Below are 16730 nucleotides of genomic sequence, written 5' to 3'. Positions count from 1 at the left end.
GGTGTAATGTATTCTTGGATAACAGAATGTGTTTGTGTTTCATTTGTTCCTCAGAGAAACACTTCCTCCATTACAAGTTTACAGTCCTGACCAAATCAGACTCATTCCCAGAGTTCAGTGCTGTGTGTGTTTATGATGACAGACGGATCAAACACTTCAGTAATGAAGAACGAGTCTGGATTCTGACTGATAAAGACTGGACTGAAGCTCCTGAAGATCCTCCTGATTCTAGAGACTGGTTCATACATCAGATCAGGACTCTGTCGTCGTTTTCTAGTATCAAGTATCAGGGATTATAGTTTAATAATTAATAGCGTCTAATTAGTGATTTTGTTCTGTGATTGTAGATCATGTTCTTCAGAGAATAATTGGCTGTGAACTGGAGAAACTTCCTGATGGATCAGTGAATCTGACTGTCTTTGATGAATATGGATTTGATGAAGAAGATCTTATATCCTTTAATCTTGACACTATGCAGTGGATTGATAAAAGCCCCAAAGCCAAAGAAACTAAAATAAAATGGGATCGTCACACAGAACGAAACCAGTTCATCAAACATTTCCTCAAGAACTGTGTAAACTTGATCTCTACATTTGACAACACAAATAAGAGTAAGTTCTGATCAGATCACTTTAATTATCTCCTGTCTCTGTGTGTGAGTGTGACAAGTTCAGCAGGTCATCATTTAGTATAAAATAAATTCTGATGAGTTGAAGGTGTAAAAATGTTGAAGACACATTCAGAAATGTTGAAATCTTTTTTTAAATGTTTTATTTAACTTTCTCTGTAGTGACACATCAGCAGCCCTTCACATTGCAATTGCAATTATGAAAATATATAGGCTATATTTGAAGGTTGTGCTCATGTATGCAAGGGTTCCCTTTTCAGTCGGTCACATTCGAAGTTACGCCAACATCACCGACGTATTGGGATCTTGCCTGAGAGTAAACTAAACGAGCCAATGAAGATTGGCGTGTGAGATTTGCATCTCGCCCTACGCCACGCAGCACGGGTTTAAATAAAGAAGCGGATCCAATGCACATTTGCCTTTCACTTCGGAGCCGAGCAGTTGTTTCGTTTCTTGCTTTCAGTCTCCTAAGAGTGTGCTCTTCAGGAAGAAGCCCTTTATCCTGGTGTTGGTGTCACGCCGTGACAGCGGGTGCTGCGATCTCTACAGCTGAGTCTGAAAAACAACATCCGTTTTCATAGCTTGAGTTGCTGTTCATACAGCCTGTTGCGTGACGGTTCAGTGAGAGTGAGCGCACACTACAGGCTTGCTCTATTTTCCTACAGTTGTGCCGTGGTCATCACCTAAAGAGAGTTATTTCTGAAAGAGCTTACACAGGTGTGACACTGTGACTTTTTCAAGATGTCATTCCACCCGTGTGTTTCTGGGTGCAGTCATTTCCTCGCGCCGGCTGACGGTCACAAGAGAGAGGTGGGGTCCTCTCACCTATACCACGATCTAGTTCCTCTTCTGGCCAGAAGAGGGCTACTTCAGCGAATAGCCAGAGTGATGTGAGGATTACAGTGAGGGCTTCCCCTAAAAGCACCCTGGAGGAGGGCCGGGCGGAGAATCTTGTGTACAGTTTTCTTTTTGTTCCGCCGCTAAAACTTAAATGAAAAGAGCAATTTCCCCTGTCTTTTGGTCCCAAGAGAGCGCAGTTGGCGGTGTGCGACGCTATACCTTGCCACCTTTGACCTCCTCTTTTATCGGCAGTTGGCATCAGTGTGTCTCGAGGCCACAGTGAAGCCGTCTCACACACCCTCTGCCTGACCATGGAACCAGGTAAGTGTTGCACCGCTCACACCGATCTCTCACTGGTGCTAAAAGAACTTCAGAGAGCCCATTTTGAACCGGTCAGCAGAGTCCATGAAGACAGTTCTCCTAAGGTTCCCACCACTCCCTTCAGGGGCCAGGTGGTGAACCTGCAAGCGCTGCCCCTGGAGGAGGCAGACCCAGCCCTGGCTTTTCTCTGTCCCATTCGCACTCTGCGCCTATACATGGACAGAACGCAAAGCCTCAGGACCTCAGACCAGCTCTTCGTCTGTTATGGAGGCCAGCAGAAGGGAAATGCTGTCTCCAAGCAGAGGTTAGCCCACTGGATAGTGGATGCCATCGCCTTGGCGTGCCTTGCCCGCTCGGGTTAAGAGCCCACTTCACTAGGGGTGTCCACTTCCTGGGCGTTGGCACAAGGCGGCTCGCTGACAGATATTTTGAGAGATGTGGGTGGGAAACACCTAACACGTTCGCTAGGTTCTATAGCCTTTGTGTAGAGCCGGTATCCTCCTGTGTACTCGCTTGCCATAGCCAGTAAATAACTTTCGCCAATCCCTTCCTATATGAACCGGATATGTCCGCTTATTTGCTCCAGTGAGTTACCCGTTTGGCGAACCCTGTTGAGTTCCTCCACCTCCCTTGGCAGTGCCGGAGCGTCCGACACAAGGCCGAACACTCGTATGCACTGGTGGAACCTGTGCTGGGCTGGGTATCCATATGTTGTGTCCCCTTTGGCAATCCCATATGTGTATTCTTCCACGGTACGGCTCCCTACGGTGACTTTCCCTCTGCCGTCTCTCCGAGTGTTGACTCCTTCCTAACTGGGCCGGAGCCACCTCAGAGACATTCCCTATCTTGTACTGTCCTAATTGTGTTCGTTGGCTCGTGTGATAGTAATATGGATCTTAGTAGTATTTTAAGTGATAATTGATTCTATAAACAACTATAAAAGATAAATTTCAGCTTTCTCCGGCTCCCTGCACCGGGCGTAATGTGAAACCGGAAGTTGATCAGCGCACACTCGCTGATCCGAAATCCAAAATGGCGGCCACGTGCAACTAGCCTATAGTCTCACTGAGTGGGAACAGCAGTGATCGACAGTCTCTGCATAAGCCCTCTTCCATCTTCCGCCTCAAGGGTTGCAGGGGGATTGTAATGCCTACGCAGGGCACTGTAAGTGCCGCTTTATTAGGGATCCCAATACGTCAGTAACGTTGAATGTGACCGACTGAAGGAGGGAATGGAGATGTTACTTCCCGTCGTCACAATTGTTCGTTTGTCTCTCAGGCGAGATCCCAATACGTCGGTGACGTCAATGTAACGTCTCTGTTCCCTCCTTTAGGGAACGAGGGTTACATACATAACCAAGACGTTGTTTCTATACTTCTTGTTATCGTTTACTCACAAAATGTGTCTTTGTTTAATGAATATAAAGACTTTTTTATTTATTTTTTTACACAAAAGTCTTTGTAAATGTTTATTTGCATACTTATTTTCTGCTCCAGGTTCACCAGCTGTTCATGTCTCTATGAGGAAAGCTCCTGATGATGAAAGTAAACTGTTTCTGACGTGTCTGGCCACTGGTTTCTACCCCAGAGATGTCCAGATGAACATTAGAAGGAACAAATACATTGTTGAGGATCAAACATCTTCTGGAATCAGACCAAATGATGATGAAACCTTTCAGATGAGAATCAGTGTGAAGATCGACAGAAACCGTGAAGGATCTTACGACTGTTTGATCACTCACAGCAGTCTGAAACAACCAGTTTCAATAAAGTGGGGTAAATATTATCAAAAATTCAGTCTTGAGTGAATATGTGAAGAATTGCCGTTATACAGTAACACTGCTTCTGCATAATTGTCATATAAAACTAAATACAAGTCTCTCAGTATGTAGAAAGAGAACATAACACTGATGTTGCTGGTCACAAACAATTACAGTACAAGTATTATTCATTCTATCTCTAGCTCTAGCTCTAGTTGTAGTCCTCATGTGTATTTGGGTTTCTCTGCCTAGAGAAAAGTTCAAAAGGTGAGTTCTGAATTTTGAACACTGTTGCTTTAAATGTCTTGATTTTAAACATCCTAGTTTTAGACATTTCATAATGAGTGATGTTTTGACAGTATATACTGTATGACAGTAGAAATATTAGTAAAGATTTTGATGATGATGAGATTTTTAAACATTTTTTATTTATTTGATGGACAAGTCAAGATCAATAACAAATGAGAATTGAAATGTGATATCTGTTTGTACTCAAGCTAAAAAAAAAAACATAATCTGCTGTATTTTCTATAATTAAGATGAGCAGTAATGCTGATAATAGTAGAAAGAAGATGATTAAGAGAACAGAATATCATCCTTCATACACAGGTATTAAATCAAATCAAATCAAAATTCAGTCCAAACTGCAGGTACTAACACCAGTCTAGTGTTTAGTGATGTGTTTTGATCAGATAATGATATGTAACATTAAGTTTTATATTATCTGCTGTATTTTTTCTAGATCAGATGAGCAGCTTTGATGATGAAAATGAAGTGAAGATCAGATTGAACTCTGATAGAGGAAAGATGAGCAGTTCTGACTGTGTAGGACTGAGCAGGACGAGGACGAGAGCCGGGGGGAATGGAGCGAGGTCGGTGGCATGAGTAATAATAGCACGTTTCACACATACAGAATTTACGGTAAATTACCGGTAACAGATCCTGTGTGAACAGGACCTTTTCAAATACAGTATACCGGTAAATTGGTTCTGGCAATTTACTGGTAAGGGAAGTTCTCAAATATACCTTTTCAAATATATATATATACAAATATATTGTAGTATTACCAGTAAATTACCATGAATGCAGAATGAAGATTACTGGTATTTTGCACGTACGAGGTCAGAACACGCTGGAATAATAAGTGATTTGGGCCAATCAGAAGCCGCTGAAAGAGCTATGAAGAGCTATGAAGAGCAACGGCTCTGGCCCATTCATAACATTATGATGCAGAGATGACGCGTTTACTCAGCACTGTTTACAAATGTCTTCAAATTGAAGTGATACCGAAAAAGTAAAGTGCCTCTCCTCGTCCGGGCGGATGAAGAGATTTGTCAACAACTTAGGCCCCGTTTACACATACATGATTATTTTTTAAAAACGGAGACATTTACCTTTGTTTGTGCCCTTCATTTACACACAAACGGAGAATTCGCCTCTGAAAACTCCAGCCAGAGTGGAGATTTTGGAAAACTTGAGTTTTAGGCAGCCGACGTCACAGTATGCGACAAAACTTGCGCCTGCGTCAAAAGTGCGTTCAGGATTCTGATTGGCTAACGCGGGCTTGAGCTTCTCGTTACACTGCCACCTACAGGTTTGGCATGCTCTTGACGGCATATATATATATAGTTTTCAGAAAAGTGTTCGTTTACATTAACCATGTTCAGATATCAAGGTTTTTAGAGGGTTTCAAAACGCAAAACGCACACGGTTTACAATTTCAAGTAATTTGAGGTAGAGAGGAGAGAAGGAGTGGGTTTGGTAAGCCTGTGGTGTCGGGCGAAGAGTTTTGAATCCTTTTATGAGCAACACAAACATGCTGAGAAATAATACTGAAACTTTCAACAAAGATCGGTCCTCAGCACAGCTCATACACTCTTAACCACCCTTTGTTCTGTTGTGGCAAAAATATTCATTCATCACTGCGTAAGAGACATTTCTGAGTCAAATTGTCATTTTAAAAGATATTTATTCTCCTCCATGAGGCTTAGTCACAAAATCACAGCAGCTACCCCGTGACGTGAGCAAGACCTGACACCCAGCCCAGGAAATTCACTTCTTATACTCCTTCTTCAAGGTCTTTCCTCTGTAGTTTTCCACTCACCCAGCATGGCCACATCTAGCTGAAAATTATCAGTGCTGGTACTACTCGACCTCAGTGCTGCATTTGACACTGTCGATCATAACATACTTCTTGACAGGCTGGAAAACTGGGTGGGGCTTTCTGGGATAGTCCTAAAATGGTTCAGGTCATACTTAGATGGGAGAGGTTATTATGTGAGTATAGGAGACCATAAGTCTGAGTGGACATCCATGACATGCGGAGTCCCTCAAGGCTCAATTCTTGCGCCACTCCTGTTCAACCTGTATATGCTCCCAATGAGCCAAATAATAAGAAAGAACCAAATTGCTTACCACAGCTATGCAGACGACACACAGCTGTACTTAGCCCTATCGCCTAATGATTACAGCCCCATTGACTCCCTGTGCCAATGCATTGATGAAGTCAACAGTTGGATGTGCCAAAACTTTCTTCAGTTAAACAAAGATAAAACTGAAGTCATTGCATTTGGAAACAAAGATGAAGTTCTCAAGGTGAACACATACCTTCACTCTAGGGGTTAAACAACTAAAAATCAAGTCAGGAATCTTGGTGTGACACTAGAGTCAGACCTTAGTTTCAGTAGTCATGTCAAAGCAATAACTAAATCAGCATACTATCATCTAAAAAATATTGCAAGAATTAGATGCTTTGTTTCCAGACAAGACTTAGAGAAACTTGTGCATGCTTTCATCACCAGCAGGGTGGATTATTGTAATGGACTCCTCACTGGCCTTCCCAAAAAGACCATAAGACAGTTGCAGCTCATACAGAACGCTGCCGCCAGGATTCTGAGCAGAACCAGAACATATGAACATATCACACCAGTCCTCAGGTCTCTACACTGGCTCCCAGTTAGATTTAGGATTGATTTTAAAGTATTATTACTGGTATATAAATCATTCAATGGCCTAGGTCCTCAATACATTGCAGACATGCTCACTGAATATAAACCCAACAGATCACTCAGATCATTAGGATCATATCAGCTAGAAATACCAAGGGTTCACTCTAAGCATGGTGAGTCTGCTTTTAGCTATTATGCTGGAACCAGCTTCCAGAAGAGATCAGATGTGCTCCTACAGTGGTCACATTCAAATCCAGACTCAAAAAACTTCTGTTTAGCTATGCATTTACTGAATGAGCACTGTGCCACTGTTCGTCCGACTGTACTGTACTGTATTTCATTTTATTTTTCTAAACTGTTTTAATTATTCTTATTTATTTTTATTATTTTTATTTCTTCTATGTAAAGCACTTTGAATTGCCATTGTGTATGAAATGTGCTATATAAATAAACTTGCCTTGCCTTGCCTTGCTGAACCATTTGTCTTACTGTGTGTGTCTTGCTTACGCCAGGTGCACAAACATACATATATCCTGTTTACATTCCACAATATAGACATGTGACACATTACTTTGCAATATATGTTGAAAATAGTCTGACAACAGCCGGTATGATCTGATCTCACCATCATCGAGTCCGTCTGTGATTACATGAAGAAACAGAAGAAACTGAGACAGACTAAATCCAGAAGAACTGCGGGAACGTCTCCGAGACGCTTGAAGAATCCTTCCTGCAAAGCTTCCTGAAGAACTATGCGCAAGTGCACCTGGACAAAAGCCGCTTTAAACGCAAAGGGTCGTTACACCATATATTGATTTGAATTAGTTAATAGAAGTTAAATCATAAATAAATTCAATTTGTGTTTTTATTTTTGAAAGCATTCTCACTTTACAGCATTTTAACACGAGTGCCAGTGCTTTTCCCAGTACTGTAGCTTTGCAGGAAGGTTTCTTCAAGCGTCTTGGAGACGTTCCCGCAGTTCTTCTGGATTTAGTCTGTCTCAGTTTCTTCTGTTTCTTCATGTAATCACAGACGGACTCGATGATGGTGAGATCAGATCATACCGGCTGTTGTCAGACTCCTTGTGCTTACACAAATCTCACTGGATTATTACAATTAATGGCAAAAAGAATGTTTGGAAATGTAAACTGGTATTTCCTACTGACACACTACAGCAAAAGATAGAAATAACTGACAAATAATGATATTAACATGCCTAAGACTTTTGCACAGTACTGTATATGTGGATGGACAATACCAACATCAAGTGTTCAACGTGTTAATGTTTTGACTGATAATAGAGAGCCAAAAAGAGTTTGTTTTAAATTATTTGATCATAAGTTTGCATATTATAGCACATGTTAGATCTCACCCGTCTGAGCCAGTGTTTTGGAGGTGGGCTCTGGTAGTGCACATAGCCAGAACGTACCAGAGAGACATGAGTGTTAAATGTTAAATGTTTGAGTTTGTGGTTGTATGTTATGCATGTTTGTATTATGATTATTGCATGTCAGAAATCAGTTCTTGAACATTAGTTATATTATTTTGTTGCCAATGGTTTGCTGTGTAATTCAGTGGTGAGTGTTACAGGGAAAGGTTCCACCCCGTGACAATGGTTCGTCCCAGTAGTGTTTGTTGGGACACTTGTATATTTAAACCACTGTCAGCATGTGTGAGGAGGAATGTTGTATCCTGTGTATACTGTGCAAACGCTTGAACATGTCCGAGGTGAGACATGCTGATGTTTTTGTGGATGCGCCACTACTGTTTAGTGCCAGTTTTGCTGCTCACAGCAGTTTTTCTTTTGTTTTTAGCACCAGTAGGATATGTTGCATTAAGTTTTTATTTAATTTTTTTTTTTTTTTTTTTTGTTCTTTTCTAAAAACTTTATGTGGACTGCACATTGTGAAATGCAGCTTCTAAAATAAACCACAACTGGCATTTTGAAAACCACTGCATTGTACTGAGCCTTCCTAAACGTCTCCCAGGCCTCTCGACAACACATATCACTCCCATTATAAAGCTTGGAAGAGCCAGGATATTTTAAGAATAATGAGGAATTTAATTGCTTTGAAAACCCATGTGGTTAAGAGTGAGCTGTGCTGATCTTTGTTGAAAGTTTCAGTATTATTTCTCAGTGTGTTTGTGTTTTTCATACAGGAAATGATTCTAAACTCCATGACACCACAGAGGCTCATCAAACCCAGTCCTTAGCTGCATTCCAGTCCAAAATTGTCATGCCCTTCACTCGCTAACTTCCCTCCGTCTGGTTCACTCGGATGTACGTCATTGCTTACGTTGGACGAGTGCCCACTACTGGTGGAAACTGCGGCGGGCTGAACTGGAGCCAAGTGACCTAACCCTTGATCACTTGGAATCAGCTGTGGAGTTGATTTATTATTTACATTTTATTCCCTTTAATAATTTGTTTAATTCAGCATCCAAATGTATATAGGTGTATTTGGGTTGTTTTAAATTTAAAAAAATATATAATTAATATATCATAGAGTTGTTTGTTGTGGTGGTGATTAGACGAGATTTGTGGTGACGTCACAATCGTACTGCATTGTGGGACATATAGGTGCCTGAAGTGTACATATGAAGTAGACTCGCTCCCTCGGTCAAAATCAAATGAACGAGGGTCTGTCCGTATAAACTTCCCTCGTTTACTTCACGAAGTGGAACGCACTTCAAAATGGCGGCAGGGATTCCCCCGATGGGAAGTGCTTAGGGAAGTCTGCAAGTGCGTGTCTAAAAGTGGATTGGAACGCAGCCTTTCTCTCCTCTCTGCCTCAAATGACTTTTATTCTGTGTAAACCATGTGCGTTTTTGTCATCTTTATAGCATCTTTAATTTTGAGGCGTTTTTCGACCTCTTTGCCTGATTTGCTAAAATCAAGTGGGAGATTCCCAGAAAAACCCTGAGAGATATCGTCTGCATAAGAATTAAAGGTGATTGTTGTAAACTAGCTTTCATTTGTGGGTTATTCTTCACTCTCAGAAAAAAAGGTACAAAAGCTGTCACTGAGACAGTACCCTTCAAACCCCTTAGGTAATATGTACACTTTTGGTACCAATATGTACCTTTGAGGGACTAATATGCACTCTTTAGGTACAAAGGTGTACCTTTTGAAAAGGTACCACCACAGTGACAGCTTTTGTACCTTTTTTTCTGAGAGTGTTTAACTAGGGTACTTTTCTTGTCCCTGGATGAAATAATAAAATCTAAAAAAACATTTATTCTTCTTTGTTTTTGTCGCACTTCACCCTAAGGCTCAACCATTCTTTTTATTATATAATATGAGGCCTTTTATGCATGGTTTTTACTGTTTTCCCTAAGCCAGACTTTGTACCTTCAACCTCGCTTAATTCTAAATTAAATATTTAAATAATGTAGATTTCAAGTACAAATGATAAAATAATGTCTATTTCAATTATTATATATTGCAATATTTATTCACATTTTCCTGTATTTTTCATGCCCTTGGGTTCACTGTCATTTCCACCACACTGTACAAAATAGAATCCTGAAGAATAGAAGGTTTAATCATCTTAAAGATGTTATTTTCAGTTATTGTGGGAAGACAAATAACCTGGTTTGACCATATCATACCATTTCAATTATATCCTTGTGTAACTTGTGTAAAAAAAAAAAAAAAATTCCATAATGCCTTTGCTGTATATTTTACGTGTGACAATATAAGTGTATTTTACATGTGATATGATTTAACTTAATTTTAAGTTAAGTTTGAAGTTTTTATATGTTTGCAGTCATTTTTATTTTTAAGATTGCTCTTTTAATGTGATTATTGTTCATATCAGATATCTTACCAGTTCCTCCCTGAATTTTTAGGTTCTTGGAGTACAATGCATCAGGGCAACAGACAGATGTCACACAGCCAACTATAGCATCATCGTTTACGCAGAAAGCACAGGTCTACAGCCTACAATCGCCAAGACAACAAGCCATCAGTAAAGCCATTATCCAAGATTTGATAACTGGGTGTTGTCTGCCTCTAATACTTGGGGAAAATGGACATTTTAAACACTTTACACACCAATCTCTAGAAGAACGATTTCTGAGAAACAGATACCAGTGTTGGTAAGGACTGTCAAGGAAACTGTTTCAAAGAAGCTGGAGACCCGCCAGTCATGTGTTTCATTCACGGCTGATATCTGGTCTGACCGCAGGTTGCGCTCCTTCCTTGGAGTGACTGCCCATGAGTGGAACAAATCAAATGATTCAGATTCCTATGAACTCAATTCCTACTTACTGGACTGTAGGCGTTTTACAGGCAGACAGTGGGGAGCAAATTGCTTCTGCCTTTGAGGAGATCACAGAGGAATATGGTATCCGTCAGAAGATAAGTTATATCATCTGATGACAGTGATAGTGAGGGGGAGAATCTAGATGATGAACACTTGTGGGAGGACATGAATTTCGTGGAAGACTCAGAATTACCACTCTCCGTGGTTGGTATGGGCTATTTCAGTGGCTGTGGTCAGTAACTAGTGAAAAGATTCTCTGGACTCTTTATCAAAACGAACATTGCCAAAGAGAGTGGAAGAGAGGAACCCTTTAACCACAATGTGTACTTCTTAGCTATACCATGCTGGATCCACAGTTTGGCTTAAGTTGGGTGCGTCTGGATGTTAACAATGGAGAAAATGTAACATCAGTGATGAAACTCAGAGATCAACGGAAGAAGACACTAACAGGTTAATATACACTACAGTACATTATTATCCAGTGAAAACAATAGTCTTGTCATTTGCAACTACAAATCTTAAAATGTCCTACATTTTTTAAATAGTAGTTGAAAGGCCTAAAAATAGCCTTAAATGGCATTTAAATTTTTAAGAGAGTTTATTTTTTGTCATAAAACAAACTCACTAATTGCCTGTCATGGTCACCTGTAGAGATAAATCCAAGAAAAGTCTTGTACTTGCCCATCTACTTAAGTAAAAAAGTAGGGCAACAGTTAAGATTTATAGTAGCACTATATCTAAATACAGGTCATTCTAGGAGTGTCTTACTTACCTGCTATATTCCTACCTAAAACTGACCTCTGAGGTCAAATATAATGATCAAATAATAACTGGATCAAATATCCTGTACTTAAGTTTATATTAACACACAATGCTTTTTTTATAAGAAAAAATAACGTGTCTAAAAATTCTTTTGAAATTTGTCCTAAAAGTATAAATGTAACTCTCTGATATGTGTAGACACTATATCTCTTTAGATCTAACTCATTTATCATGTTTTTGTTTCTCAGATTTGTTGATCTCAGAGGTAGAGAAAAGAATGAGCAGTGCATCTGACTCAGGGGCCATGAATGTGGATCCACCCAGTGATTCACCAGTCAAATGCCCGCGCCGCCTTTCCCGCTACAAGGCTCGCAAGAAGCGCAGCTCAACAACCCAGGATTCAAGTATTGAAACACAGATAAGCAAATACTTTGATGCCATCCATGATACAGACACTGACACTGACAATGCACTTGCCTTCTGGGCCGAAAACCATGACAGACTCCCTCAACTTCACAGTCTGGCAATGAAGGTGCTGTCGGTCCCTGCCTCCTCGGCTCCAGAGGAGAGAGTTTAGTAGAGGGGGAATTATAATGAGACCCCATCGTGCACGTTTAGGTAACCAAATGTTGCAATCTCTCATGTTTCTAAAATGTAACCAAACTAATTTCCCATTGATAATATTTGATTTTTGTTTTTCCTGGTTAACTACACCTTTATGTTTATCCCTGGTGGCGAGCTTGTGAGGAGTGTTTTTTGCCACTGCAGTTTATTCAGGTTTGGCATATGATGTCATCATTGTTTAAGTTACTCCCAATTACAATTATTGTAATTGTATGACTGAAACACCTGCATTGTGTTAGGTGGATGGCAAACCATGGAAAAGGAGTTCTGAATAAATGGTTAAGTTGATTTCAGCTCTTTAGTGTTTGTTCACATTTATTAGCTAATAGAAGACAAAGATAAATTCCCACATATCTGCAATAACTTTTGATTATTTTATCAAAACTTCTCTCATGGTACACACACACACACACACACACACACACGAGAGAAGTGCCAATCAAATTTACCACAAGTGTTTCATGCAGTGTGGGGACTTGCACTGGTCTTGGTCTTGTCTCGGTCTCGGCCTGTCTTGGTCTTGACTTGGTCTCGAGTCTCTCGGCCCTTCAAAGTCTTGGTCTTGTCTCGGTCTCGGCCTGTCTTGGTCTTGACTTGGTCTCGAGTCTCTCGGCCCTTCAAAGTCTTGGTCTTGTCTCGGTCTCGGCCTGTCTTGGTCTTGGTCTTGTCTCGGTCTCGGCCTGTCTTGGTCTTGGTCTTGTCTCGGTCTCAGCCTGTCTTGGTCTTGGTCCTGACTTGGTCTCGGTTTAGGTGGTCTTGACTACAACACTAAGACACAGCGATGTTTTGGAAAAGTATTCTTCACTTTTGTCTAAGCGATGCGCTTCAAGGTAAGAACAACAGAGTTCTTTTGTTTTACTTTTGATACCATATTTTCCACTATCTTTTAAAACAGTCTTTTATGAAATTGTTCTTATAGACTCCCGTAAGGGTGAACACTTCAGTCAATCTGTATTTATAGCTATATTATACACAAACTAAATTGACCCGGAGTGCTTTAAAATAAGAAATATAGTAAGTAAGAGAAAGTAAATGCATCCGTACATTCAAGCTCGATCTCATCTCACAATGTGGACGAGGGAACGACACCAGAGGTTGGAATCACGTCAGGAAGTGTTCGGTGTTTTGTGCCAGTAAAGTAATTATAGACATTATGAACTAACGAGAAACATAATTTCTTTACATGCTTTTATAAACAATGTTAATATAAATGTATTGTTGTTTGTTTTAAAAAAAGTTTGTAAAAAAATAAATAAAATGTTAGCTCAAATGGTTAAAATGTATATAATCAATTGTTTTAGCTTTCTTTACAAGCTTTTAAAGACCTTATTTTGAAGACCTGTAGAAATAAAATAAATGCCATGATGTGGACAGGGTAAGGAATAAAGACGGCAATTTAAACAACACTGGCTAACTTAAATGGTGTAAATGTGTTATGATGCATTTTAAAATAAAATGTTGTATTGTTTTTATAGGCTATCAACAACACGATGTACAGAAGCACATGACTGTCCCAGTGTACATTACAGAGTATTTCTACAGCATGAGTTTTATGCATTACTGACCTTGTACGAGCATTAATATAAAGACTAACTAGTCTCTTTCACAGCCTCATTGTGTTTATAATCGGGCCATTGCAAACTATTCTAATGCAAACTTTAAGGGAAAATGTTTTCAAATAAACATTGGCAGAGTTGTCGGAAGCTTGATGGTGGCGACATGTGAGTCGTGTCATGTGACCTTAGCGTTTGTTTATTGTTGGTGTTCATTTGTGAAAATTATCATGATGAACAAAATGTGTGAGAATCAAACTTTAAAAATCATATTGGGTTATGGTCGAGGGAACCAGTGTGATGCGAATTATGATGCGAGTGTGACGTCACACATTCGAGACAGAAACACAACATGATAGTAGTCTAAACAAAACAACAACAAAAGAATTTGCTGTGACTTATTTCTGCAGGGTTATGTTTCTGACTGGAACGTGTGATATGTTGTAAAAACAAACACCTGATTTAGAGGTACGAGTTTTCCAGGTGCAGTTGAAGGCAGCATTTAGTTTCTTTATTTATGTGCTCATAACTCGTGGTTATGATATTTCCGACTCCACTTGAAGGACACATTATTAATAACTTCACAAAACAATCATTGAGAAGCACTTCGACCAATATCACGCCTGCTCTGCATTTAATCGATCGATTGTGTCGTTTGAGAAGTGCATCTGCAGAAACAAGCCACACAAATACTAGACTAATGCAACTGTTCAGAACAATGTCAATGTGAGAAAACAAAATCAAGTCTTGGACTTCTTAGGCAATTAATAAATCCTGGCCTTATGTATTTAAAGGTCTGTGTTTTTAAAGAGGATGTACTGTCACTATAAATGGCATGCTTCTTTTGTGTGTGTGTGTGTGTGTGTGTGCGTGTGTGTGTGTGTGTGTTTTCATTGTTGTATTTTACTGTATAAGTTCCTCAGAAAAACACTTCCTCCACTACAAGTTTATAGTCCTGACCAAATCAGACACATTCCCAGAGTTCTTCTAGTTTTGTTTTTGTTCCTTCAGCCATCATAGATCTCTGCTTGTGTGTCACCTCTACTTGAATCATAATACATAAAAGTTTCATTTACATAAAAAGCATGTTGGACTGTATGAGCTGTGCTGAGGGCCAATCTTTGTTGAAAGTTTCAGTATTATTTATCAGCGTGTTTGTGTTTCATACAGGAAATGATTCTAAACTCTTCCCATGACACCACAGATGCTCATCAAACCCAGTCCTTCTATGGTGGCAGATTTGGCTCAAATATTATTCAACCTCTTGCTAAAACAATTGTTAAAATGGATGACTTGCAACCTTTTTTTTTTTCTTTTTTTTTAAAGAATGGTAGGAATGGTAAGATCATCTGTCTTGGAAATCTGAAACAATAAAACTACATAATATATGCAGAAAGAAAAAAAATGACTGACCCCAAATGACTGACCAGTAGTGCATATTGTTGTTACAAAAGATTTCTATTTTTAAAGCATTTGCTTCTTTTTTTTTTATTTTTATTTTTTTACTTTTTATTCATCAAAGTATCCTAAAAAAGTATCACAGGTTATGAAAAAATATTAAGCAGCAGAACTGTTTCCAACTTTGATAATGAATCATCATATTAGAATGATTTCTAAAGGATCATGTGATAGACTGGAGTAATGATCCTGGAAATTCAGCTTTGCATCACAGAAATAAATGATAATTTAAAGTATAATAAATTAAAAACCAATTATTTTAAATTGTAATACTATATCACAATATTACATTTTTTTTCCTATATTTTTTATTAAAAAAATGCAGGCTTGATGAGCAGAAGAAACTTCTTTCAAAAACATTAAATATAGTAGCCTAATGTGTCCAAACTTTTGGCCTGTACTGTATATTATCATGTGTGGTGGACAGCACAGGACATGAAAATCCATCAATACTAACAATAAATGTTTATGTTCACATGTGGACTAAACAGCAGTTAATAAACTATTGCTTCAACTGATCTCTAACTTCTTTAAGTTCAGTTAACACAGAAATGAACGATAAACTGCACATACGTATCTCTGCTTGCTCTGCCATGAACTGGTCGAAAGCTGATGATGTAACATGCAGGTACCCGCCCTGTGGCCACATCTGTGTAGGAAGGGTCGCGCTGCCAGGAAAGTCTCACACACACACACACACACACACGTTTTTTTTTTAATTGATTTGAAGAATTAGAATTACAGTCAGGGGGGTACAAAGAGTAAAGCAGATGAACAAACATAAAAAGACATGTACATAAACAGTGACAAACTTAAAAGTTAAACACAATTTTTAAAATGTTTACAGATTGAAACGCACTTTGTAGCTTTCTTATTTTTCAAACCCAATATTGTGTTTAGGTATTGTAAAATTTCTGCTCTTAAAATGAAAAACAAAGGCTTGTTTCCTCCAAATTTACACTTATGAATACTAAATTTCGATAAAGAAGCAGATTAATTAAGTAATATTCCTTATGAAAGGATTTGTCATAAGAGAAAAAAAAACAAATAACACATTTTTAAAGCACAGTTGAAAGCTGGGCATGATATGAGCCTTAATAAAGGAACAGAAATCTGACCAAAAACAAACTGTGTGAGGACAACTCCAAAATAAATGATAAAATGTAATCACAAAATGTACAAAATGTATCAATATCACAATTAAATCTGTTCACAAGATAATAATTACATGGGTAATAATATGTATAAATGAGTTTAAACACACACACATCCAAGGCGATTCACACACGTGAATGAGTTGCACATTCACATTCGAGGATAAACTCGTACATTTGAAACATTCAAAGTTTTGTTGTGCACAGTTGTATATCTACGAATTGTGTTTTGCATTTGTGAAATATATTTTACGAATTTATATTTTTATTTTGCGCATGTGAATTGCTTTTTGTGAATATAATTTTTTTCACGCACGTGAATTTGTGTGTGTGTGTGTGTACGTGAATCATGCATGTGAAACTGTTTACGCATGTATGAATCATGTTTTTTTGCGTGAATAATATTTGAGACATC

The 16730-nt window shown here is 38.9% G+C and overlaps 2 protein-coding genes across 2 annotated transcripts in view; both read left to right on the top strand.

Moving 5' to 3' along the window:
- Positions 1–35: 35 nt before the first annotated feature.
- The window catches only part of LOC309511654 (beta-2-microglobulin-like), a gene marked incomplete at its 3' end in the record, with an annotated part of 46267 nt that continues 29572 nt past the window's right edge, over positions 36–16730 (top strand). Inside the window, exons 1-2 of the mRNA XM_082186879.1 lie at positions 36–611; positions 3286–3564. Of these exons, the coding sequence (XP_082043005.1) occupies positions 473–611; positions 3286–3564 (418 nt within the window). The 5' untranslated portion in view covers positions 36–472. The remainder of the gene's footprint in view (positions 612–3285; positions 3565–16730) is intronic.
- LOC309511405 (hereditary hemochromatosis protein-like) overlaps positions 12929–16730 on the top strand; it is a 29104-nt gene continuing 25302 nt past the window's right edge. The window contains exon 1 of the mRNA XM_082186641.1: positions 12929–12980. Within this exon, the coding sequence (XP_082042767.1) occupies positions 12932–12980 (49 nt within the window). The 5' untranslated portion in view covers positions 12929–12931. The remainder of the gene's footprint in view (positions 12981–16730) is intronic.

The sequence above is a fragment of the Leuciscus leuciscus genome, assembly GCF_965113295.1.
Source record: "Leuciscus leuciscus genome assembly, chromosome: 12".
In the NCBI taxonomy this organism is placed as follows: domain Eukaryota; kingdom Metazoa; phylum Chordata; class Actinopteri; order Cypriniformes; family Leuciscidae; genus Leuciscus; species Leuciscus leuciscus.
The sequence above is the reverse complement of the archived record's forward strand: the minus strand, read 5'-3'. Positions and strand labels throughout refer to the sequence as shown.